Source organism: Mobula birostris, chromosome 16, assembly GCF_030028105.1.
Source record: "Mobula birostris isolate sMobBir1 chromosome 16, sMobBir1.hap1, whole genome shotgun sequence".
NCBI classification, from domain to species: domain Eukaryota; kingdom Metazoa; phylum Chordata; class Chondrichthyes; order Myliobatiformes; family Myliobatidae; genus Mobula; species Mobula birostris.
The window spans coordinates 3,642,698-3,669,812 of NC_092385.1; the positions used below are offsets into that span (position 1 = coordinate 3,642,698).

General features: G+C 43.9%; 1 protein-coding gene across 1 annotated transcript in view; it reads right to left on the minus strand.

The window, feature by feature from the left end:
- Positions 1-22,462, minus strand: part of txnrd3 (thioredoxin reductase 3) — a 70,176-nt gene extending 47,714 nt beyond the window's left edge. Inside the window, exons 1-4 of the mRNA XM_072280230.1 lie at positions 22,176-22,462; positions 19,689-19,749; positions 14,995-15,104; positions 1,856-1,960 (exon numbers count right to left, since the gene is read on the minus strand). Of these exons, the coding sequence (XP_072136331.1) occupies positions 1,856-1,960; positions 14,995-15,104; positions 19,689-19,749; positions 22,176-22,292 (393 nt within the window). The 5' untranslated portion in view covers positions 22,293-22,462. The remainder of the gene's footprint in view (positions 1-1,855; positions 1,961-14,994; positions 15,105-19,688; positions 19,750-22,175) is intronic.
- Positions 22,463-27,115: the final 4,653 nt, after the last annotated feature.

The window sequence follows — 27,115 nt, forward strand, 5'->3', positions numbered from 1 at the left end:
TAATGGGCAACAGGACTTTGTGTAATTTAGAAAACATGCATCCACTCAGATGTATACATTTAGGAAATGAGGATATTTGAATCATTGTATCCAACAGCTAACATAAGTCTCAGCAGCAGGGTAATGTTATCAAGACTAGATACTCAGTGGTGGTGCTTATTGGTTCCTTAAGTAATCATATTAATCAATTGTTATTGCTCAACATTTCTAGGACCAACAGATAACGCACGTTTCTGACTAGTATGGTATTACATATCCAGTTGTCAGCCTTGGCACCATTCACCCATGAAACTAACTTATACCCACTCAAGTGTGAGCATGAGAATTACAGCCCCTATATTCTCAACTGGGCAGGAAAGATCTCACAGCAAAAAGATAGTTACCTTAATCTCTAGTCTGCAACAAAAATAGTGCCCTGGAAACACTGGTTAGGGCAGAAAACATCTGAAAAAATGTCACACACAAAAAATGCTGGTGAACAAAGCAGGCCAGGCAGCATCTCTAGGAAGAGGTAAAGTCGACGTTTCGGGTCGAGACCCTTCGTCAGGACTAACTGAAAGAAGAGATAGTAAGAGATTTGAAAGTGGGAGGGGGAGGGGAAGATCCAAAATGATAGAAGACAGGAGGGGGAGGGATGGAGCCAAGAGCTGGACAGGTGATTGGGAAAAGGGATATGAGAGGATCATGGGACAGGAGGTCCAGGGAGAAGGAAAAGTGTAAGGCGGGGAAAAACCCAGAGGATGGGCAAGGGCTATAGTGAGAGGGACAGAGGGAGAAAAAAAACGAGAAAAAAAATAATAAATAAGGGATGGGGTATGAAGGGGAGGTGGGGCATTAACAGAAGTCAATATTCATGCCATCAGGTTGGAGGCTACCCAGACGGAATATAAGGTGTTGTCCCTCCAACCTGAGTGTGGCTTCATCTTGACAGTAGAGCAGGCAGTGGATGGACATATCAGAATGGGAATGGGACGTAGAATTAAAATGTGTGGCTACTGGGAGATCCTGCTTTCTCTGGCAGGTGTTCAGCAAAACGATCTCCCAGCCTGCGTCGAGTCTCGCCATTATATAGAAGGCTGCATCGGGAGCACCAGACGCAGTATATCACCCCAGCCGACTCACAGGTGAAGTGTCGCCTCACCTGGAAGGACCCTCTGAAGCCCTGAATGGTGGTGAGGGAGGAAGTGTAAGTGCATGTGTAGCACTTGTTCCCTTACAAGGATAAGTGCTGGGAGGGAGATCGGTGGGAAGGGATGGGGGAACAAATGAACAAGGGAGTCGCATAGGGAGCAATCCCTGCGGGGGGGGGGGGGGAGAGAGAAGATATGCTTAGTGGTGGGATCCCATTGGGAGGTAGCGGAAGTTACGGAGAATTATATGTTGGATCCGGAGGCTGGTGGGGTGGTAGGTGAGGATAAGGGGAACCCTATTCCTAATGGGGTGGCAGGAGGATGGGGTGAGAGCAGATGTGCGTGAAATGGGAGAGATGCGTTTGAGAGCAGAGTTGACAGTGGGGGAAGGGAAGCCCCTTTCTTTTAAAAAAAAGGAGGACATCTCCTTCGTTTAGTGAAAAAATGTAAGCATTTCAGGTTAACCTTGTATTACTTACTCTACCTAGGTACAGGACGGGTAAATGTTCACTGATTTGTTTGTTAAATTTGGACTGATGACACATAAGGGACATTGAATTCAACAAGCGTCATTTACAAAAAATAAATCATATTAATTGTATGCATGGAACTGAGCAGCTAACAGTCTCTGTGGGGTTAAAGTAATGCTTCCGAGTTTCTATAGCAATACAACAGATAAACCTTATCAGATTGCATTCTCACTATATAAGAGACAAACACAGTACCTTTGAGGCTGCAAGTCCTCCAGAACCACCACCAATGACTATGAGATCATAATCATACATTTCACCCCCATCCAAGAGTCTCTTCAACAAGCCATCATCATTAGCCTGCAGAAAACAAAATTGTATTTTGTGTGACGTTGTTAGTTTATAGTCTACCACATCAACAGAAGCTCACCACAGGCTGTGGCTACAAATAGATCTTAAATAATTCTGGCATGTACCTAGTACTTTGGTTTGTCATTTCTTTTCTCAGTGTATTAGACAATAGGAATTTTTCACCCCAATACAGTCAGAGGCTGGAATATCAAGATACCAGAATTACTAAAATAAGTAAATATCATATACATACACATATAGGGTCCAGTGAGATGGAGGAACTGAGCGAAATACTTGTTAGTAGGGAAGTGGTGTTAGGTAAATTGAAGGGATTGAAGGCAGATAAATCCCCAGGGCCAGGTGGTCTGCATCCCAGGGTGCTTAAGGAAGTAGCCCAAGAAATAGTGGATGCATTAGTGATAATTTTTCAAAACTCGTTAGATTCTGGACTAGTTCCTGAGGATTGGAGGGTGGCTAATGTAACTCCACTTTTTAAAAAAGGAGGGAGAGAGAAACCGGGGAATTATAGACCGGTTAGCCTAACGTCAGTGGTGGGGAAACTGCTGGAGTCAGTTATCAAGGATGTGATAACAGCACATTTGGAAAGCGGTGAAATCATCGGACAAAGTCAGCATGGATTTGTGAAAGGAAAATCATGTCTGACGGATCTCATAGAATTTTTTGAGGATGTAACTAGTAGAGTGGATAGGGGAGAACCAGTGGATGTGGTATATTTGGATTTTCAGAAGGCTTTTGACAAGGTCCCACACAGGAGATTAGTGTGCAAACTTAAAGCACACGGTATTGGGGGTAAGGTATTGGTGTGGGTGGAGAGTTGGTTAGCAGACAGGAAGCAAAGAGTGGGAATAAACGGGACCTTTTCAGAATGGCAGGCGGTGACTAGTGGGGTACCGCAAGGCTCAGTGCTGGGACCCCAGTTGTTTACAATATATATTAATGACTTGGATGAGGGAATTAAATGCAGCATCTCCAAGTTTGCGGATGACACGAAGCTGGGTGGCAGTGTTAGCTGTGAGAAGGATGCTAAGAGGATGCAGGGTGACTTGGATAGGTTGGGTGAGTGGGCAAATTCATGGCAGATGCAATTTAATGTGGATAAATGTGAAGTTATCCACTTTGGTAGCAAAAATAGGAAAACAGATTATTATCTGAATGGAGGCTGATTAGGAAAAGGGGAGGTGAAATGAGACCTGGGTGTCATTATACACCAGTCATTGAAAGTGGGCATACAGGTACAGCAGGCGGTGAAAAAGGCGAATGGTATGCTGGCATTTATAGCGAGAGGATTTGAGTACAGGAGCAGGGAGGTACTACTGCAGTTGTACAAGGCCTTGGTGAGACCACACCTGGAGTATTGTGTGCAGTTTTGGTCCCCTAATCTGAGGAAAGACATCCTTGCCATAGAGGGAGTACAAAGAAGGTTCACCAGATTGATTCCTGGGATGGCAGGACTTTCATATGAAGAAAGACTGGATGAACTGGGCTTGTACTCGTTGGAATTTAGAAGATTGAGGGGGGATCTGATTGAAACGTATAAAATCCTAAAGGGATTGGACAGGCTAGATGCAGGAAGATTGTTCCCGATGTTGGGGAAGTCCAGAACAAGGGGTCACAGTTTGAGGATAAAGGGGAAGCCTTTTAGGACCGAGATTAGGAAAAACTTCTTCACTCAGAGAGTGGTGAAGCTGTGGAATTCTCTGCCACAGGAAGCAGTTGAGGCCAGTACATTGGCTATATTTAAGAGGGAGTTAGATATGGCCCTTGTGGCTACGGGGATCAGGGGGTATGGAGGGAAGGCTGGGGCGGGGTTCTGAGTTGAATGATCAGCCATGATCATAATAAATGGCGGTGCAGGCTCGAAGGGCCAAATGGCCTACTCCTGCACCTATTTTCTATGTTTCTATATCTATGTGTACATAACTATATCTCAGCCCAAAACGCTGCCCATACTCTTTCCCATAGATGCTGCATGCCCAGCTGAGTTCAAGCATTTTGTGTGGCTTTATTTTATTTTGTACTGCTTTACTTTGTAATACCTCAATGCACTGTGCAAGTGACCGCACTGTATGAACAGTGTGCAAGATGAGCTTTTCCACTATCTCAGTACATTTGACAATAAACCAATTTAAAAGGTACACTGAGAATGCAGACTTGTAATGTCAGTGTTTTGTATGTTTGACCTTCCAAATAATTTTATAACCAACTTAGTAAATTCCAGCTACTATCTGCAAGAAGTTTGTACATTCTCCCCGTGGGTTTCCTCCAGGTGCTCAGGTTTCCTTCTACTATCCAAAGACCTACCAATTAAAAGGTCAATTGGTCACTGTAAATTGTCCCATGATCAGGCTAGGTGTAAACTGGGATTGCTGGGCAGCGCAGCTTGAAGGACAGGAAGGGCCTATTCCACACTACATCGCAATAAATAATTATAAAGATTACAATGAAATCAGAAGTGCTTTTTCATCTTTTCCCCTTGAATTTCAAACATCTCAATGGATGGGGCTCTGCCCTGTTCAAGCTGTAACTGCTCTTTTTATTGAGTAACATCACGAATCACAACACTTACTCCTAGACCAAAAAGTGAATACTGAATGATGACAAAACAGGGGGACATGGTCAGGGGATCTCAGAGATAAGAACCTCCCGTGCTCAGAGATAAGCACGGTGGGTTTGTGGAACTGTGGATTACAGTGATGTACCACCAGAACAGAGCACAGACACTTTGTACAGCCTATGTGTGAAAGTTCACCAAGGCAACAGTAAAGATGACAGAGATATGGTGCAGACATAGTGTAGTTACTTAGGCTGTCCAATATGATCAGAGATTAAGGGAGATAGGGCTTTACTCCTTGGAGAGGAGGATGAGAGGAGACATGATACAGGTGTATAAGATAAGAGGAATAGATAGAGTGCATAGCCAGTGCCTCTTCCCCAGGGCAGCACTGCTCAATACAAGAGGACATGGCTTTAAGGTAAGGGGTGGGAAGTTCAAGGGGGATATTAGAGGAAGGTTTTTCACTCAGAGTGGTTGGTGCGTGGAATGCACTGCCTGAGTCAGTGGTGGAGGCAGATACACTAGTGAAGTTTAAGAGACTACTAGACAGGTGTATGGAGGAATTTAAGGTAGGGGCTTATATGGGAGGCAGCGTTTGAGGGTTGGCACAACATTGTGGGCCAAAGGGCCTGTACTGTGCTGTACTATTCTATGTTCTATGAACCACGGTCACCGAGCATGCTCAGACAAGATTAAGATGCAAATAACACTTAATATTGGACAGTTATTTTCACTAATTTTCAAAAATGTTATTGACCTATAATAGGTTAATAACACCTAAGTAGTAACAAGAATCCACTGTAATTAGGCCATCAATTATTTGGGCCAACTCTTGAAGAACTAAATTGTTAAAATGACTGGGATTCCCTTTGATTATTTGAGACAATGCCACTTAATTGGGACAGAATACTATTGGTGAACAATTTCTAAGTAGCCTCAGTCATATGCACTAACATGGCCATTAGACACACCATGCTTACAGCGATCAGTTTACATGCAAGTTCAAAAAGCAAAGATTTATGTCACTGATAGCTGGTGAGAAATGAGCAGCAAGACAACTCAGAACTGTTTTGCTCACTGCTGTATCAAGCATTCAGGCTCAGAAATGCCAGAAATAACCAAGACTGAAAATGAAATGATTTCACTACTTCAACAAGTTGGGAACTAAGAAGTAGTAAGGTATCTACAATCTTCTTGAATGATAAAAAAAATTGAAGATTTGGAGGATCACTGGATCCTCTACAGTTTGCTTATCGTCCAAATCGCTGTATGGAGGACGCAATATCCACCACACTACACACAGTTCTCTCTCACTTGTGCTTTGGACACTTAACTTATGCCAGAATCCTGTACACTGATTTCAGTTCAGCGTTCAATACCATCATCCCGCAGAGACTAGTCGAGAAACTGTCGCTGCTTGACCTTAGCACTGCCATGCGTCGCTGGATTCTGGATTTCTTGACAGAGAGACCACAGTCAGTCCGTGTTGGCAGGAACATCTCTGACTCCATCACACTGAGCACTGGATCCCCACAAGGCTGTGTGCTTAGCCCATTGCTGTTTACACTGCTAACACATGACCGTGCAGCCAGATTCAAGGAGAACCTGATCATTAAATTTGCAGATGATACCACAGTAGTGGGGCTCATCAGCAAAAATGAAGAAACTATGTACAGGGAGGAGATCAAACACCTAGAGAGCTGGTGCAGGGATAACAACTTGATGCTTAATGTCACCAAAACCAAGGAGATGATCGGCGATTTCAGACGGTCTCAGCCTGAGCACACACCCCTCAGCATCAGCGGCTCCACAGTGGAGAGTGGAAAACATCAAGTTCCTTGGGGTGCAGATCTCGGACAACCTCACTTGGTCCAGGAACACCACTGGAACTGTGAAACGGGCCCCAGCAGAGATTGAACTTTCTGAGGAAGCTTAAACAAGCATCACTCCCTACTAACATCTTAACTACATTCTACAGAGGCATGGTTGAGTGTGTGCTGACCTTTTGCATCACAACCTGGTACTTTAGCTTCAGTGCTGTCAACAAAAAAGCCTTGCAGAAGGTGGTTAGGGGAGCAGAGAAGGTTATTGGGGTCTCCCTACCTTCTGTCCAAGACCTTTCAGAGTCGATGCCTCCAGAAGACATGGTACATCATTAAAGACCCCTCACACCCTCTCCATGAACTGGTCGTTCTTCTGCCATCAGGCAAATGTTACAGGAGCATCAAAACTAAAACCACAAGGCTACTAAACAGCTTTCTCCCACAGGCAGTCAGACTGCTAAATAGCTGCTCCACCTGACTCTGCTTTGGACACTTTTAACTTGCACGGGACACTTATAACTGATTTTAACTGACATGTGGCTGTTGTGTTTTACTATTTATTGTTATGTTTATTATTTAGTGTTGCGTTTGTTATGTTATGATTGCACTGCCCCTGAGAAACGCTGTCTCATTCTGCCCTGCAGAGCTGATGTATGGTTAGAATGACAATAAAGTTTTTTGAATCTTGAATCTTGAAATACAACCACTGATAGCATCGTATGAAGGCATTATCTTTACTAGGTATCTGTGCTGATTTTGGTCATTTACAATTAAAAGAACAGAGCAGATGAATTCCTCCATCGATAACTATGAGGAACTAATACACTTTTATAGTACTTAGAGGTATTGGTATAGTCTAATTTGTTTTGTACTTCATTTAAATTGTTACTCAGCTAAACTGTAGCTAATTGAGGCATCTACTTAAATGGGACAACATACTGGTCACAATTAACCATAATCCACTGTATTATGACCGGTGATGGGAATCAGAAGTACACAATGTTTCAATTGGATCAATATCTGTATACATCTAGTTAATTTCTGTTTTTTTAAAAAAAAAGCAATTTCTTTGTGCAAGCCCTACACAGTTTGGTGACGGGGGTCAGGCTGTTCTCCTTGTGCACAAGTAAATAATGTGTGATTACGGAACAAATGCAAGCTGTCAAGAGTCCAGTTAATTGGCAATGAGAGAACAAGGTGTTCGAGGAAAAGGAGAGGTGGTGCAATTACCGCTTAAATGGCATTTGGATGAGGACATGGATAGAAAAGATTTAGAGGGATATGAAGTCAAATGCAGCTAAATGAGGCAACTTCTCAGCATGAGTGGTTGGGCTGAAGGGCCTGTTTTCAGGCTGTACAGTGCCATGTCACATGATCGAGCTTCCATGAGATTTCTTTATTACAAATTGCCCTTTCATCGATATTACATTAAGTTTCTTTTCTCTTCTGAATGTGTGAACAGTTATTTTCTGGTCATAGAGTCAGAGTACAGAGCACAGGTACTGACCCTCTGGCTCAGCTAGTCTGTGTCAAACTATTATTCTGCCTCGTCCTGTTGACCTGCACCTGGACCACAGCCCTCCATACCCCTCCCATCCAGGAATTTACCCAAACTTTACTTAAATATTAAAACTGAACTCTCATCCACCACTTCTGCTGCAAGCTCATTCCACATTCACCTTCCCTTAACTATTTTACTTTTTTCACACTTAACCTATGACCTCTAGTTCTAGTCTCACCCAACCTCAGTGGAAAAGGCCTGCTTGTATTTACCCTATCTATACCCCTCATAATTTTGTATACCTCTATCAAATCTCCCCTTGTTCTCCTAGGCTCTACAGAATGAAGTCCTAACTCATTGAACCCTTTCCCACAACTCAAATCCTGGCAACATCCTTGTAAATTCTCTGTACATATTCAGTAAGTAGGTGACTACAACTGCATACAATGCTTGAAATTAGGCCTCACCAATATCTTACAGAACTTTAACATCCCAACTCCTATACTCAATATCTTAATTTATGATAGCTAGTGTGATAAAAGCTCTCTTATGAGCCTTTTTACCTGTGACACCACTTTCAAGGAATTATGAATCCATATTCCCAGATCCCCGTTCTACTGCATTCCTCAGTGCCCTACTACTCACTATAATTCCTACCCTGGTTGGTCCTCCCAAATTGCAGTACCTCACACTTGACTGCATTAAATTCCATCTGCCATTTTCAGCCCATTTTTCCAGCTGATCCAGATCCTGCAAGCTTTGATAGTCTTCCTCACTGTCCACCATGCCCCCAATCTTGCTGTCACCTGCAAAATTACCGTATCATTCAGATCATTGGTACAGATGACAAACAATGACTATAGCACTGATCCCTGCAGCAGCCACAGGCCTCCAGATAGAGAGGCAACTGTCTACTACCACTCTCTAGCTTCCCCACAAAGCCAATGATGAATCAAATTTAAAGGTCTCAGCCTAAAATGTCGACTGTTTACTCTTTTCCATACATGCTGTCTGGCCTACTGAGCTCCTCCAGCATCCTGTGCATTGCTTGGATTTCCACCATCTACCATGCACAAAGCTATCTCGATAATCCCTACCTTATCCACTACTGATGTCAGGCTCGCCAGCCTATAGTTTGCTGGTTTATTCTTAGAACCTTTCTTAAACAACAGTAAAACATAAACTATCTTTCAACCCTCCATTACCCGGCCCATTGGCTAAGGGCCACTGCAATTTCTACACTAGCCACCCACAAATCCGAGGTCACACCTTGTCAGACCCTTACACCCTCAGCTCAGTCACTGATATGAGCTCAATGAACAGATTTAGATGACAGAAATATTCTTAGCAATGTAAGGCAATCGTGTTGCAACATAACTGGGGCTAAAATCAGAATCAGGTTTATTATCACCAACATGTCACAAAATTTGTTGTTTCGCTGCAGCACTACAGTACAAGATAAAAATAAAAATTAAATTGGGCGTTAGACATTGAGGGGTACAGAGGCAGACGGGGAGGCGGGCAGACAGACAGGAAACAAATGAAGTATGACTTTAAGTAATCAACTCTTAAGCAGTGGGTGAAAACCAATAAACATTCTAGTCAATGGGTAAAATTAAATGGCAAGAACCAACAGTAGGTAAAATAATCCAATTATTTCTTCAGCAGTTCAAATGGGATACAAATGCAACAAGCGTGTAGAGGTCGGCCAGTGAGAACAGCGGGACAAGTTTAAAAGCAAGCAGAGTTGATAAGGTGACGGTTATTCCTTCAGCAGTTTGATTGGGGCACGACTGCGCAAGCATGTGGAGGTCGGCCAGTGAGAACAGCAGGAAGAGTTTTAAAAGAAGACAGCTTTACAGAGCAGGCATCAGTATAGAGGGAGACAGACTCTATAGTTAGGGGGTCAGACAGGCAATTCTGTGGACGCAGGAAAGAAACGCAGATGGTAGTTTGCCTCCCAGGTGCCAGGGTCCAGGATATTTCTGATCGTGTCCATGATATCTTGAAGTGGAAAGGAGAACAGCCAGAGGTCGTGGTACATATTGGTACCAACAACATAGGCAGGAAAAGGGAGGAGGTCCTGAAAGCAGATCACAGGGAGTTAGGAAGTTGAGAAGCAAGACCACAAAGGTAGTAATCTTGGGATTACTGCCTGTGCCACGTGACAGTGAGTATAGGAATAGAATGAGGTGGAGGATAAATGCGTGGCTGAGGAACTGGAGCCGGGGGCAGGGATTCAGATATCTGGATCATTGGGACCTCGCCTGGGGCAGGTGTGACCTGTACTAAAAGGACGGGTTGCACTTGAATCTGAGGAGGACCAATATCCTGGCAGGGAGGTTTGCAAAGCTATTGGGGAGAGTTTAAACTAGAATTGCTGGGGGTGGGAACCAAACTGAAATGACAGAGAAAAGGGAGGTTGATTCACAAGTAGAGAAAGCTTGGAGACAGTGCGAAAGGGAGGATAGGCAGGTGACAGGGAAGAAACACACTCAGACCGATGGTTTGAGATGTGTCTATTTTAATGCGAAGAGTATTATGAATATAGTGGATGAGCTTAGAGCGTGGATCACCACTTGGAGCTATGATTTTGTGGCTATCACAGAGACTTGGATGGCTCAGGGGCAGGAATGGTTACTTCAAATGCCAGGCTTTAGATGTTTCAGAAAGGACAGGGAGGGAGGCAAAAGAGGTGGGGGCGTGGCACTGTTGATCAGAGATAGTGTCACGGCTGCAGAAAAGGAGGAAGTCATGGAAGTCTACGGAGTCTCTGTAGGTGGAAGTCAGGAATAGGAAGGGGTCAATAACTCTACTGGGTGTTTTTTTTATATATAAATAGACCACCCAATAGTAACAGGGACAACGAAGAGCAGATAGGGAAACAGATCCTGGAAAGGAGTAATAACAACAACAGGGTTGTTGTGGGAGATTTTAATTTCCCAAATATTGACTGGCCTTTCCCTAGAGTGAGGGGTTCAGATGGGGTGGAGTTTGTTAGGTGTGTTCAGGAAGTTTTCTTAACACAATATGTAAATAAGCCTACAAAAGGAGAGGCTGTACTTGATCTGGTATTGGGAAATGAAGCTGGTCAGGTGTCAGATCTCTCAGTGAAAGCATTTTGGAGATAGTAATCACAATTCTATCTCCTTTACCATAGCATTGGAGAGGGATAGGAACAGACAAGTTAGGGAAATGTTTAATTGGAGTAAGGGGAAATATGAGGCTATCAGGCAGGAACTTGGAAGCATAAATTGGAAACAGATTTTCTCAGGGAAACGTTCGGAAGAAATGTGACACATGTTCAGCAGATATTTGCGTGGGGTTCTGCGTAGGTACCTTCCAATGAGACAGGGTAGCATACAGGAACCATGGTGTACAAAGGCTGTTGTAAATCTGGTCAAGAAGAAGAGCTTACAAAAGGTTAAAAAACTAGGTAATGATATGAGATTTAGATTATAAGGCTAGCAGGAAGAAGCTTAAGGAGGAAATTAGGAGAGCCAGAAGGGGCCATGAGAAGGCCTTGGCAGACAGGATTAAGGAAAACCACACAGCATTCTACAAGTATCTGAAGAGCAAGGGGATGAGACATGAGAGAATAGGACCAATCAAGTGTGACAGTGGAAAAGTGTGTATGGAACCGGAGATGGCAGAGGTATTTAATGAATACTTAGCTTCAGTATTCACTATGGAAAAGGATCTTGGCGATTATAGGGATGACTTACAGCGGACTGAAAAGCTTGAGCATGTAGATATTAAGGAAGAGGATGTGCTGGAGCTTTTGGAAAGCATCAAGTTGGATAAGTTACCGGGACAGGACGGGATGTACCCCAAGCTACTGTGGGAAGAGAGGGAGGAGATTGCTGAGCCTCTGGCGATTATCTTTGCATCATCAATGAGGACGGGAGAGGTTCCAGAGGATTGGAGGGTTGCGGATGTTGTTCCCTTATTCAAGAACAGGAGTAGGGATAACCCATGAAATTATAGACCAGTGAGTCTTACTTCAGTAGTTGGTAAGTTGATGGAGGAGATCCTGAGAGCAAGATTTATGAACATTTGGAGAGGCATAATATGATTAGGAATAGTCAGCATGGCCTTGTCAAAGGCAGGTTGTGCCTTACAAACCTGACAGAATTTTTTGAGGATGTGACTAAACACATTGATGAAGGTAGAGCAGTGGATGTAGTGTATATGGATTTCAGCAAGGCATTTGATAAGGTACCCCATGCAAGGCTTATTGAGAAAGTAAGGAGACATGGGATCTAAGAGGACATTGCTTTGTGGATCCAGAACTGGCTTGCCCATAGAAGGCAAAGAGTGGTTGTAGACTGGTCGTATTCTGTATGGAGGCCGGTGACCAGAGGTATGCCTCAGGGATCTGTTCTGGGACCTCTATTCTTTGATTTCTATAAATGAGCTGGATGAGGAAGTGGAGGGATGGGTTTGTAAATATACTGATGACACAAAGGTTGGAGGTGCTGTGGATAGTGTGGAGGGCTGTCAGAGGTTATAGCAGGACACTGATAGGATGCAAAACTGGGCTGAGAAGTGGCAGATGGAGTTCAACCCAGGTAAGTGTGAGGTGGTTCATTTTGGTAGGTCAAATATGATGGCAGAATATAGTATTAATGGCAAGACTCCTGGCAGCGTGGAGGATCAGAGGATCTTGCGGTCCGAGTCCGTAGGACACTCAAAGCTGCTGCGCAGGGTGACGCTGTGGTTAAGGCAGCATATGGTGCATTGGCTTTCATCAATCGTAGGATTGAGTTTAAGAGCCGAGAGGTAATGTTGCAGCTATATAGGACCCTGGTCAGACCCCACTTGGAGTACTGTGCTCAATTCTGGTCGCCTCACTACAGGAAGGACGTGGAAACCATAGAAAGGGTGCAGAGGAGATTTACAAGGATGTTACCTGGATTGGGGAGCATGCCTTATGAGAATAGGTTGAGTGAACTCGGCCTTTTCTCCTTGGAGCGACAGAGGATAAGGTGTGACCTGATAGAGGTGTACAAGATAATGAGAGGCATTGATCGTGTGGATAATCAGAGGCTTTTTCCCAGGGGTGAAATGGCTAGCACGAGAGGACAGTTTTAAGGGGCTTGCAAGTTTTTTTTAAAAAAACGCAGGGTAGTGAGTGCATGAAATGGGCTGCCAACGGTGGTGGTGGAGGCAGAAACAATAGGGTCTTTTAAGAGACTCCTGGATGGATACATGGAGCTTATGAAAATAGAGGGCTATGGGCAGGCCTAGGTAGTTCTAAGATAAGGACATGTTTGCCCCAGCTCTGTGGGCCGAAGGGCCTGTATTGAGCTGTAGATTTTCTATGTTTCTAATCCAGCATTCTTGACTTCCCAGCCTGAAGATGGAGAAATGGGACTGACCGACTGCTCTATTTGAAGCTGGCATAAAGGCTGTAACAAGAGGCAACCAATATGGAGCAAAGATTAGTGTCCAATCCATGCAAGACAATCAGCACTTGCACTTAATGGCTAGTTTATTCAGTACACCTGCTCATTACTGCAAATTTCTAATCAGCCAATCATATGGCAGTAACTCATTGCACGAAAGCATGCAGACATGGTCAAGAGATTCAGTTGTTCAGTCCAATCATCAGAATGGGGAAAATTGTGATACAAGTAACTTTTACTGTGGAATGATTGTTGGTGCCAGACAAGGTGGTTTGAGTTTCAAAAACTGCTGATATTCAGGGATTTACATGTACATCCAAGGAGCCGCAGTTCTGTTGGCGAAAATACATTTTTAATGAGAGAGGTCAGAGAATGGCCAAACTGGTTCAAGCTGACTGGAAAGTGATAGTAATTTTTTAAAATACTCATTACAACAGTGGTATGGAAAACAGCATCCCAGAACACACATGTCGAACCTTGAAGTGGATGGGCTGCAGCAAAAGACAATGAGCATACACTCAGTGACCACTTTGTTAGGTACAGGAGGTACATTAATAAAGAGGCCACTGAATGTGAATATAAAAGCCTTCTATTGTGTTTCCTGCTGTCCCTCTTGGTAAGAATGGAAGAAATTCCGCAAGAAAACATGACAAAGTAAGTATGGAGCCAGGAAGTAGCTGGAAAGAATACACTCTTACCAAATCACCACCCAAACTTGCCCAAGAAAAAAATACTACAATGTAGCACCACAAACTTTCTCAACTCTTCACACAATTAGTTTTCAATGAAGCATGGTTAGATTCAAATTTGTCACCTAATTTAAATATTCTAAATGCAACATGGGTCAGAATGGCAGGCAAATTATGCGGTCCCATACATTTTCCTGCAAGTCTCTTATTAACCATTGAAATCAGGCCATTGCAATTTCCCTGTTCTGGGAGGAGATCAACTGTGTCAGCAACAGCATGGTAGCACAGTGGTTAGCACAAACACTTTTGTATGTACACACAAAATACTCTGCAGATGCTGGGGTCAAAGCAACACTCACAACACACTGGAGGAACTCAGCAGGTCGGGCAGCATCCATGGAAATGAACAGTCAATGATTCAGGCCAGAACCCTTCATCAAATAATCTTTCCCAAGAGTGACCTGTAAGCTAGTGGAGGGAAGGAGTGCCTTACACCTCCTTTGATAGACTCAACTCCACCTCACCAACAGAAGGGGGAAAAAAAAAGAGGATATAGCTTTAAAGGTAAGAAGGAGATTTAAAGGAGATCTGAGGAGAAACGATTTCAGTGCAGAGAGTGGCTGATATCTGGAATAAGATGGCAGAGAAGGTGAAGGAATCAAACATTTGCTATATTAAACTGATACTTGAATGGGCAAAGAACAGAAGGAGAATGCAATCAACTGGGATTAGTGTAGACAGGCAAAACAGGCAGCTTGAAAGTGGTAGCCAAGGGGCACATTTCTGAGCGTTTACTCTGATTTAGCACAGAAAAGATTAAGCCTAGAACTTGATCTGCAGGTTTCACCATCACAGGAATTCCTAGCATCTATGTAATGGGCTCCATGCTTAGTCATTCAACTTTTAAACTACACTTCAGATTGCATTTCTAAATAAATTATAAATAAGAAAAAGGTGCAAGGCTGCAAATTAATTTCCTTCACAAAGGTTGCAAGAAATTTTGGAAAATAGTCAATGTGTGTAGCTTTATAAAAAATGAAACATTACCTGCATGGTGCTATCACAGCCACCCAAATGAGCCTTATTAACAAATACATTAGGAACCGTCTTCTGGCCAGTCATCTCAAGCAACATGTTCTGCATTTCAACTCCCTCGTCTGCAAAAACAAACAGGGACAAAATAAATATAACAGCAGCAGGATAAAAAGGTGGCAAGAGATTTGGTAGTGTAGGCTGAAATTGTGAAACAAATTTGTGTGAACAATGTAGAACAAGTCAGGGTACAGCATACATGATGAACAGTAGGGCATTGAGGAGTGCAGCAGAACAGATCTGGAAATACAGATCATTATTCCTGAAAAGTGGCATCACAGGTAGGTAGGATTTTAAAGAAAGCTTTTGACACATTAGTCTTCAGAATTCAAATATTGAGTACAGGATTTGAGATGTTATGTTGAAGTCATAAGACATTGATGAGGCCTAATTTCAAGCATCACATGCAGTTGTGACTAATTCCCTAGAGTGTAGAAGAATGAGGGGAGATTTGATACAGGTACACAAAATTACAGTATGAGAGGTATAGATATGGCATATGAATGCAGGCTTTTTCCACTGAGGTTGGGCGAGACTAAAACTAGAGGTCATGGGTTAAGAGTGAAAGGTGAAATGTTTAAAAAGAACATGGGGGTACTTTTTCCACTCAGAGGATAGCGAGTGTGGAATGAGATGCCAGCAGAAGTGGTGGATGCAGGTTCGATTTCAATATTTAAGAACAATTTAGATAGGTGCATGGATGGCAGTTGTATGAAGGGATCTGGCCCAGGTACAGACTAATAGAACTAGGTTGATTAATAGTTCAGCATGAACTAGGAGGGCCAAAGGGCCTGTTTCTATGCTGTAGTTCTCTAAGACTGATTCTAAGTAATTGAAGCACTGTGGATATCATGCAGCCTACTCATATACAACAATTAGTTCTTCATCTGATAAGAGTTACAAACCCTTGTTTGAGATATTGGGGGGAGGGCAGATGAAGTATGGTATGCCAGCTGACCAAAACAAAAGATATGACTGGAGTCATATGTGGAAATTATATGAACTGTGAGCTTAAAGCAATTGAAACTTGTTATGGAAATGAAACGTACAGGCAGATAAAACTGGCATAAACACAGCAGATGCAGAAAGGTTTGAAATGATATTTACATAGCACTACTACCCTTAGAAAAGGAATATTAAATGAATCCTGATAAGGATTCCTAAGGAGATATTAAAAGATAGGCAAGTTTTAAGGAGTGCCTCAAAAGAGAAAGAGATGGAGGTAGGCTTGACAGCTAAAGGAACTATTTAAATAGGAAATGCTTAGACTTGGAGCAGCTGAGGTGAAAAACAGGAATCTGGAAGGTGTTGTTGGGTGGTCTTGCAGAACTTTGGTATGAACGTGCCAGTGAGGCACGGGAGCAGTGAAAACAGAAAAATGTTGATTAATGAAAAGCATAGCTGAAGATTTCAACAACAGGTGACAAAGTCAGACAATCTTATGTAGACACAGGCAAACTTAATGGTGACTCTAATGTGGTCAAAAGCCCAACTCAAACATGAGTGACTTACAGGTAACTCCCTCAATAGAGGTACCTGTGCTAACAAAAGATAGGCCATGTCGCAATTTTTCCCACAGAATGAAGCCTAAGCATCTGCACACGCATCAGGAGTTTGAGAAAAAATTGTATTTATGTTTTCACCTTCCATAAAAAATTCTGAGAGTGACATCCCATAAATCAGTTTTTTTGTGAATTCTCTAAGGGCGAATTTTTGTAGCCTTAATAGTCATAATGTGCAGTATCACCTTTAATGTAATGTTTTCGGATGACTAAACAGATTTGCAAGTGCATATGTGTTTGAGGATTTGAGAAGGGGACAGTTAAAAGGCTCTGGCCCATCTACTCTATCCAATTACCCCCTTTCCCAGAATCTTATTTTGAATAATTGATGAATTTCTCAATTATATTTAAGATTGCGCATAAAATGGCTCTTTCCTACACAGTAACTAATTATAGAAAACAAAAAATTATAGGAAAAAAGCACCTTTCAAGTTCTTTAGTATAGTACCCATTTTCTACAGAAATATAAATGCAAAAACATGCACTCTCGTAAACCGCTGTAGATGCCAAATTCCCTCTTGAAACCATTATTGCTCAATTACACAGATACAGGTCTCCCCCGCTTTTTGTAAGTTTGCTTTACGAAACCTCACTGTTACGAAAGACCTACATTAGTTACTTGTTTTCGCTAACAGGTGTTTTCAGTTACGAAAAAAGGCAGCACGCGAAAAAAATCAGCGCCCGATTAAAAAGGCAGCCGCTCTCCCCCGGATTCGGAACGGCATTCTCGCTGGCATTTTGCTTAAACACGTGCCTGTGAGCAGCTGTTTGCAAGATGAGTTCTAAGGTATCGGAAAAGCCTGAAAGAACTTATAAGGGTGTTACACTTAGCGTAAAACCAACATAATTAAGCATTTTGATCGTGGTGAACCAAGTAAGGACAAAGTGAGTTTGACTTGTGGAAGTTGACGAAGATGATGTTGAAGAGGTTTTGGCATCCCGTGACCAAGAACTGACAGATGAAGAGCTGATGCAATTGGAAGAGGAAAGGATAACAATCAAAACCGAATGCAGTAGAAAGTGAAGTCGTCCAGGAACTGAACGTGAGGCAACTGCGTGAGATTTTCGCTGCAATAATAAAGTACGACTTTAATTTTGAAAGGGTATGTCAGTTTAGGGTATATTTGCAAGATGGTTTGAGTGCTTACAAAGAACTGTATGATAGAAAAATGCGCGAGGCTCAGCAGTCAAGCAAGCCTTCCACAGCAGACGACGAACTTCGACCTTTGACATCGAGGCAGGCAGTCATAGGAGAAGATGAGCTGCCTGACCTGATGGAAACAGACGACACCCTGGTGTCCCACCACCCCAACACCCAGGCCGCGGACAGATACCGATTCGTGGAGAATGCAGCCATAGCCGGGAGGCACACAGCACATCTTTAAGAGAAAAGCCGAAATAAACAAGCTAATTAATTAGGTGTCGCCCGGCACGTAAATGTTGGCCCAGATCAGAGGCGATTGCCAATTGCGTCACCTCTGATCGGGGCTGACAATTACGTGCCGGGCGGTATCTAATTAATTAGCATGTTTATTTCGGCTTTTTTCTTAAAGATGTGCTGTGTGCCTCCCGGCCACCACTGTACCTCTGCATGCTTCGCGTATCGGTCTGCGGCCCAGAGATTGGGGGCCAATGCACTACCCAAACTCCGACAACTCAAGTCTAACACACCATCATCAGTGTGCTCGGCAACCTGTCTTCCCGATTCCAGTAAGTGATACTACACTGTACATACATTATTTCTACTTTATATAGGCTGTGTATTTTTACATGTTATGTGGTATGATTTGGCAGCTTCATAGCTTAAAGGCTACTGGAGAGAGTGTTTTTGCCAATAGCGCTTGCGTGAGATTTTCTGCTGAGAGCACTTGCATGAGATTTTCGCTACGGAGAACAGTGCCGGCAATGAAAGTGCAAAAGTCTTTCTACTTTGTATAGACTGTGTATTCATCATATCATTCCTGCTTTTACTATATGTTACTGTTATTTTAGGTTTTGTGTGTTATTTGGCATGATTTGGTAGGTTATTTTTGGGTCTGCGAACGCTCACAAGATTTTCCCATATAAATAAATGGTAATTGCTTCTTCACTTTATGACATTCCGGCTTACGAACTGTTTCATAGGAACGGCCTACCTTCGGATGGCGGGGGAAACTTGTACTTTTTCCACACCTCTAAACTGTCAGACTACATATTTGAAATTCAAAACAGTACAAGATGAAAAGACTATTAAGGGCAAAGAGAAAAATGCAACTCTCTCTCTCTCCTCTGCAATGGCCTAAAACAGAATTAAACTTTCAGGGCAAAAACCAATGAATGCAATGACCTTCAGATTACTTTATCAATGCCACCTCAAAGATCAGTTTCCACTTCTACAACACTACAGCTATGCAGGTGAAAAGTTCAGTTCCTTCTCTTTTAAAAAAAATGAATTATTAACTTTCCCTTTGTTACTAATCTTCTGGTGAAGAAATAGATTAATCTCCATATTTTTCAAGATACTTATTTCAGTACAGCTCAATTAAATCTCCATTTGGCCCCTTATTTCAAAGCAACTCCAAACCTTCCTCATGGCTAAATTTGAATGCACTACTAGAAAGAATGGTGGAGTCACAGAATGACATTCATATGAATGAAGGAGAAAAAATGCTTATAAGAGTTCAGAAAAAGAGCAGGTTATAGTATTTTAACAGCCAGCACAGTAAGGGCTGAAAAGAACTCTTATCATGCTACAATTTTCAATCCCCGTGGGACGTCACTGATGTGATAAATTTGTTACAAGGGCAAAGTGGCACAATGCAGATGAAGTTTTACTACCAGATGAGAGGAAGCAAAATTAAGGAGGCAAGAATATGATGACACAACTGATTCATTGTTTATTATGCATCATAGCAATAAGGTTATAACCCATAAACATCTGAATCAGAATTTGCACATTTTCCTTACTCTGCATGACTCTGCACTTTTCCCATTTGTTTGCAAGTTCTACCGAAAGTTGACACTGATAAGGATAGCACATCAAATATTAAATCAGCATCTTTGAAAAGAATTGCACCGTCAACATTTTAAGGATTAAAAAATTATTACCCATTAAGTCCAGTTCCACAGTATGAATATCAACATCCAGGCTTGCAAACAGATCTTTAACCTATAAGAAAAAAAAAGCTGTCCATTATGAAAAGAAAGCAATGCTACCTAAGAATAACATATGGACTTCAAATTCATCTAAAGCAACAATGGCCACAATACTATCATCAAGCACTCATCCTGAGATTGCCCAATGCTGCTAGGCTATGGTTTCTCTGGGCAGGGCAATGCGTCAGTACCTCATCATTGCAAGCTGTATGGACAAACAGGAGTGGAGACACCACAAGCCTCTCCTGCTCCTAAATAGAACCTGAACTTCCTATCATTAATAACCATCATGGCTGGGATCTTCATGCTCTAGGTCAGAAGATAGTGTCAGTGTGAGAGGTACTGCCCTGAAAAGATCAGCTCATCCAAAACATGCCTAGAATCTTTTGGTCAGGTTCATTTGGTTTGCAAAATTAAAATTCAATATGTTAACAAATTGGTGTGCATTGTGAATAAGCACGAAGCATAAAGGAAGAAAGGTGTATTAAATATTCTAAGCTTTAATTATGTTGGATAAATATTAATCTTCAGCAGATGTGCACTATATTTAGAATAAAGACGTCCTTCAAAGACCATAAATTCTAACAGTTCAAGTCAAGGCAAGTTTATTGTCATTTTACTATATACATGCACTTACCATAATATATAACTATATAATGCATATAGAAAAGAGAACTGAAAGCCCCTGGTTTCCTTGGCTGCGCAGGTCTAGGGAAGACAACCTCCAGCCCCACCAAACTGGAGAGATTGAGGTGCTCTCTCACCCCAAACCCATTTGTGTGGATGCTGTGTAATTTGCCACCCTGTTGCAAACTAGTGCCACAAAACAACTGACAGTACACCACATATGATTAGAATATATTTATGAATCTTAATTTGACTAAAGGGTTAGTGGAAAAAAAAGGGCTCATTTTAATGTAACAGTCAAATATGCACAAGATGAAGCTCACAGTTTCTCCATAATCACTAATCCTCAAACAATCTCGCTCCTAGCTTCGTCGAATCATAGTCCCACTCCGGGTCATATCCTACAACCTCTTCTCTCCTGCATCTTACCTCTCCATCTCCTCTCCATCAAAAGCCCCAACCCAACCTTGTGTCCCTCACTAGAGAAACCTCCCCTTAATTCCACCATCCTAATTGGATGGCATATTTCTCATCTCTTTTCTTCAATAACCCCAAACAGACTGCTCTTACAGAACTGCTGAATGAAATACATACAGCATAACAGTAAAAACATGAACCAAGGCATTACACATTTCTCCACATCAGGGTTTCAAGCACAGTAGTACACATAACACACGATAACTTTAAGGCAAGTATAAAATCCACAGGTGAATCATACATAAGTAACAAACTAAAGTGCATCAATATGCACTTGTTGGTCACCACATCCCCAGGAGTAGGTTGTTATAGGCTAAAGGAATTGGAGTACATTTATCAGAGCAGCTTACAAAGACTCATTATGCTTTGCCACCAAAAGAACACCTCGTGGAATCCATTTAGTTGTACCCAAACTTCCCTCCCTAATAAGGCTGTTAGCAGCAACCACATTGTGGGTACAGGCTGGACTAGACTTGTGGCAAGCATTTCTGTAGTCACTGACACTAAATTATTCAGTCCAATTTCTTTTGCTTTGAATTCATCAGATGAGAGGTGGAATTCAAATTGATCTCCAAATCAATGCTCTGGACTTCTGAATTAAGTTATCATGCCTAACGCAGCCAATGAAAAGACAATGAAGATGTCTGACTTTACCATGGGAACACCATGACCATTTACATTCCAAGCTGCTATCAACATCCACAGAACTGCACAGAGCGCAAGATACCCTCTGAAAAGGGAGGATTAAAACGTGGCACTAAAGCAGATTCATTTGACCCACCAAGCCCACTGCAGCAAAGCTGAACATCTATACCCCAGCTGAAGTGGCAAGTATATGCATAACACAGAAGTGTCCCCCACTTAAACACACAGGACACACCCACCCAGGCACGTCCCCTGCATGCGACTTGTCCACACAGCGTTCCCCCACACGTAAACACGCGTGACGCGTCCGCACAGCGTTTCCCCACGCGCAGGCACGTCCGCAGCGTTTCCCCACACGTAAACACGCGTGACGCGTCCGCAGCGTTTCCCCACACGTAAACACGCGTGACGCGTCCGCATAGCGTTTCCCCACGCGCAGGCACGTCTGCACAGCGTTTCCCCACAGGTAAACACGCGTGACGCGTCCGCACAGCGTTTCCCCACGCGCAGGCACGTCTGCACAGCGTTTCCCCACAGGTAAACACGCGTGACGCGTCCGCACAGCGTTTGCCCACTGTTAACGGGACTGGATGGGAGGGCTCCACAGCGCTGAGTGAAACTTCGAACAGGCCCCGTACTCAGCCTCCACCGCCCCAGACCTCGTCACCCGATCCCGATCCCCAGCCTCACCTTCTTGCAGAACGGGCAGAAGCTCTTGCTAAACACCACCACCAGGTGCGAATCGATCAGCCGCTTAATGCCGGCCCTGAGCTCCTCAGGGGAGGCGGATGAACCGGTGGGAGCCATGCTGGAGCGGCCGGGAGAACAAGGGACACTGGCTGGGGCCACACGGGAAGTTTTTACCTCAGCCAAGCAGCAGGAAGAAGCTTCCCGAAGGTTCGCCGCGGCCCCGCGCAAACTTGAGCAGCTAACGGCACACGGGCGCTGCGCATGCTCCACCCCTGTCCGCCTCTTTCCGGGTGGCCACGCCCCAATCACGCAGCGCAACAGACCCACCGCGCATGCTCCACTTCTCCCTGACCCGCCCCTCCTGAGTAGCCCCACCCACACAATGCTCGCAGGAACACAAGAGTCCAATGTGCGCATGCGTCCCCTCGACTCGCCCCGCCCCCTGCCCTGTTGGCCCCACCCAGACACTGCGCACCCCACCCAAATGCGCGGAAGCTTCCTCGACTCGCCCCGCCTCCCCCTTGGGTAAGCCACGCCTACACTCTCTGATCTCCTTCGCATTTCTCTACCCCGTAACAAATGGGACCAACAAGCACGAAGTGGAATTTGCTCTGCGAGTGAAGATGCTGCAGGACACACACACTCAGGCGCTGCGAAGACGTGAAGTACGGGTCCTGAAGGTGGTGGGAGTTGTCATGGCAGCAGAGCGGCCGGCGCGCCACCTGGTGGACAGGAGCGGTATTGCCAACAGGTAACACGTGGGCTAGGACGGTTGGCCAGAATGGCCTTTCCCCCACCACGTCGACCTTCTCCAAGATTCAAGGTTCATTGATTATCACGTCTCCCGTTCCTGGACATTCTAGTACAATGGAAACTGGATGGTAGCCTCGGCAACACACACAAAATGCTCGAGGAACTCAGCAGGCCAGGCAGCATCTGCGGAAAAAAGTACAATCAATATTTTGGGCTGAAACCCTTCAGCAGGCCTCAGACATGGCATCAACTGGAAGCCCACTCATATGGACTCATACCTAAACAGTAACAGCCACCATCACAACTCCCAGCATAGACTGATTCCTGCAACACATATCAAAGTTGCTGGTGAACGCAGCAGGCCAGGCAGCTTCTCTAGGAAGAGGTACAGTCGACGTTTCGGGCCAAGACCCTTCGTCAGGACTAACTGAAGGAAGAGCTAGTAAGAGATTTGAAAGTGGGAGGGGGAGGGGGAGATCCAAAATGATAGGAGAAGACAGGAGGGGGAGGGATGGAGCCAAGAGCTGGACAGGTGATTGGCAAAAGGGATATGAGAGGATCATGGAACAGGAGGCCCAGGGAGAAAGAAAAGGGGGAGGGGTGGGAAAGTATAGTGAGAGGGACAAAAAGGAGAGAGAGAAAGAAAGAATGTGTGTATATAAATAACGGATGGGGTATGAAGGGGAGGAGGGGTGTTAGCAGAAGTTAGAGAAGTCAATGTTCATGCCATCAGGTTGGAGGCTACTCAGACGGAATATAAGGTGTTGTTCCTCCAACCTGAGTGTGGCTTCATCTTTACAGTAGAGGAGGCCGTGGATAGACATATGGGAATGGGATGTGGAATTAAAATGTGTGGCCACTGGGAGATCCTGCTTTCTCTGGCAGACAAAGCGTAGGTGTTCAGCAAAGCGATCTCCCAGTCTGATTCCTTCTACTTTGATTAACTGTGCAAGAACTATTTTGGACCCAGAGATTCTCCACAAAGAAATAAGACAATTATGCATGACATTCACAATGTTTTGCATAGTAGGGGAATTAAGGGTAATGAGGAAAGGGCAGGTAGGTGGAGATGAGCCCATGACTAGGTCAGCCATGACCTTATTGAATGGTGGAGCAGGCTCGACGGGCCAGAAGGCCTACTCCTGCTCCTATTTCTTATGTTCTTACGTTATGTTCCTACAGAATGGCTATAAGGTGAAAGGAATCATTCAGGCCCTTAGAAGGACCGACATAAAAACCAGGAAACCAAAAAATGAGGAGGAACCCATCACTATGGCCTGTCTTCCCTCTGTTTTCATGGTTTCTGGAAGGATTTGCAGGATCCTGAAGAACTATCGGATTCGTACATCCACAAACCGTAAGAAAGCTCAAATCACAGCTTATACAGGTGAAAGGTGACCTGGGACTCAGGACAGCTGGTGTTTACAGGATTCCCTGTGAATGTGGGTCAGCATATATCCGCCAAATAGGATGCATGGTGGAATGCCGTATCTCGGAACACAGGAGGTGTATCCGTTTGGGTCACCCAGAGAAATCGGCAGTAGCAGAACATTGCATTCGCAATGGCTGTAGGATTGACTTCGACGGCACAGAACTACTGTGCCACCCCAATGGCCTTTTGGGACTGCCTGTTGAAGGAAGCCATTGAAGCAAAACTGGAGGAAAAGAATTTTAACGAAGAGAAAGAGCTCGCTCTAAGTAAGAACTAGAATTCAAATGTAAACAAGGTGGGACACCGGAAACCTGATTGGTTGAGGACTAACCAATCAGGAGGGACGGACGACGGGGGTATAAATACCACCGGACGAGACGTGCCCAGGGATCACCACTGATGGAGATGGCAGAGTTTGTCGTCAGAGCCTTGGTTAAAATTGATAGGTGTACCCGGCTGGAATCCCGAGAAGAGTTTATTTGTCACACACACTGGGAAAGCACTAGGTCCTTTCTCAATGTACAAACTGAGATTTTCTTACTCACAGGTAGCCATAAAGCAAAAACCCAAAGGAACCCAATTAAAATGTAAAAAAATAATGAAAAATAGCAATAAAAGACCAACACTCGATGCACAGGAGAAAGAAAAAAATACAAATCATATAAACAATTGAAGCAAACAACAGCATTCTGAACCAAAGTTATCTGGGTTGGCGTTTAAATGGACCAAACAATGGAACAGTGAAAGGCTCCGCGCTCTTGACAGAGGAGTGAAGATTGTGGAGAGTGAGTGAAATCAGCTCTCGTCTCCGATCTGTGCCAGCACTTAAGCTGTCTAAACAGCGTAAGGTACCCAGTTCTAGGACCTGGGCACCGGGCCTAGTCCATGTCGCCCAGCGACCTGCTCCGGGCCCGGATACTGGCCAGCTCCAGTCCCACAGTCAGAATCAGAATCAGGTTTATTATCACCGGATGTGTCGTGAAATTTGTTAACTTAGCAGCAGCAGCTCAATGCAATACGTGGTAATATAGAAAGGAAGGCAGGAGGAGAAGATAGCAGCACGCCGCGTGTGCGCAGCCCTCCGGTGAAAATGATATCGTATCCGTTAAATAGGGACTGTGGACAATTCTGATTTGATGAAGACAGACGTGAAAAGCAGAGGAACATCTGGAGAAATATCTAAAACGCCAGTTCACTGCCGCTGCTACTGTGCGATCGAGGATCTTCCGGAGGGAAGGCCCCAAAATCCCCGGCTTTGCCTGCTGCTGGCGACCGAGATTGAGGTCGAATCATTCGGATAGAGATGGTGCTCGGTACTTGGTGTCGGAGGGCTGATCGGAGGCTCGAAGTTTTCGGACAACTCAGAGTCGGACTGTGGTCGGGCATGGCAGGGAGAGTTTTCTTCCTTCTTCCGTCTGTATGAGATGTGGGACTTTTGAGAAACTTTGAACCTTTTTACTGTGCTATAGACTGTTCTTCATCAAGTTATGGTATTGTTGCACTGTTGTAACTATATGTTATAATTCTGTGGTTTTGTTAGTTTTTCGGTCTTGGTCTGTCCTGTGTTTTTGTGATATCACACCGGAGGAATATTGTATCATTTCTTAATGCATGCATTACTAAATGACAATAAAAGAGGACTGCGCATCCTCATAATCTAAATAACCAAGTGAATCAATTACAGAGTAATTGAATAGATTGTAAATAGTGCAAAGACAGAAATAACATCTAGGAATCAGATAACAGAGGGGAGAAGCTGTTCCTGAATTGTTGAGTGTGTGCTTTCAGACTCCTGTACCTCCTCCCTGATGGTAACAATGACAGGAGGGCATGGCCTGGGTGATGGGGTCCTTAATAATGGACGTTGCCTTTCTGAGGCATGGCTCCTTGAAGATGTCTTGGATACAGCAGGGGCTAGTACCCAAGATGGAGCTGACTAATTTTACAGCTTTCTGTAGCTTCCTGTACAGTAGCAGCACCCCCCCATACCTGTCAGAGTATTACTCAGTAGCACTCACCATTGACCAGTCTGATTCCACAAGAACCTCATCACCATCTTGGTCTGAGGTTCCTCACCATCACAAGAGCAAGTGCACAGACTTCACTCTTTCCAATGATATGAAGAAACCGTTGAGAGGGCTGTGGACCAGACAACATCCCAGCTGTAGTACTAAAGACCATCACTCCACAACTCTGCATCTTCACTTTGACCTTATAAAAGTATAGTGAACATAGGAAAGTACAGCACAGTACAGCCCCATCAGGCCACCATGTTGTTCTGACCCTTTAACCTACTCTAAGATCAATCTAACCCTTCCCTCCCACAGAGCCTCCATTTCTCTATCATCCACGTGCCCATCTAACAGTCTCTTGAATGCCCCTAATGTATCTGTGTCGACACCACCACTGGCAGTGCGTTTCATGTTCCACACACCAACCACTTTTTGTGTGAAAAGCCTACATGCTAATAAAAGGTATTCACCTCCCTTGGACGTTTTCATGTTTTAGTTTTACAACATCAAATCACAGTAGATCAAATTTGTTTTTTTTGACACTGATCAATAGAAAAAGACTCCTTCATGTCAAAGTAAAACAGATCTCTACAAGGTGACCTAAATTAAGCACAAATTTAAAACACATAATAAATTGCATGAGTTTTCACCCCCTTTAATATGACACACCAAATCATCACTGGTGCAGCCAGTTGGTTTAAGAAGTCACATAATTAGTGAACTGGAGATCACCTGTGTGCAGT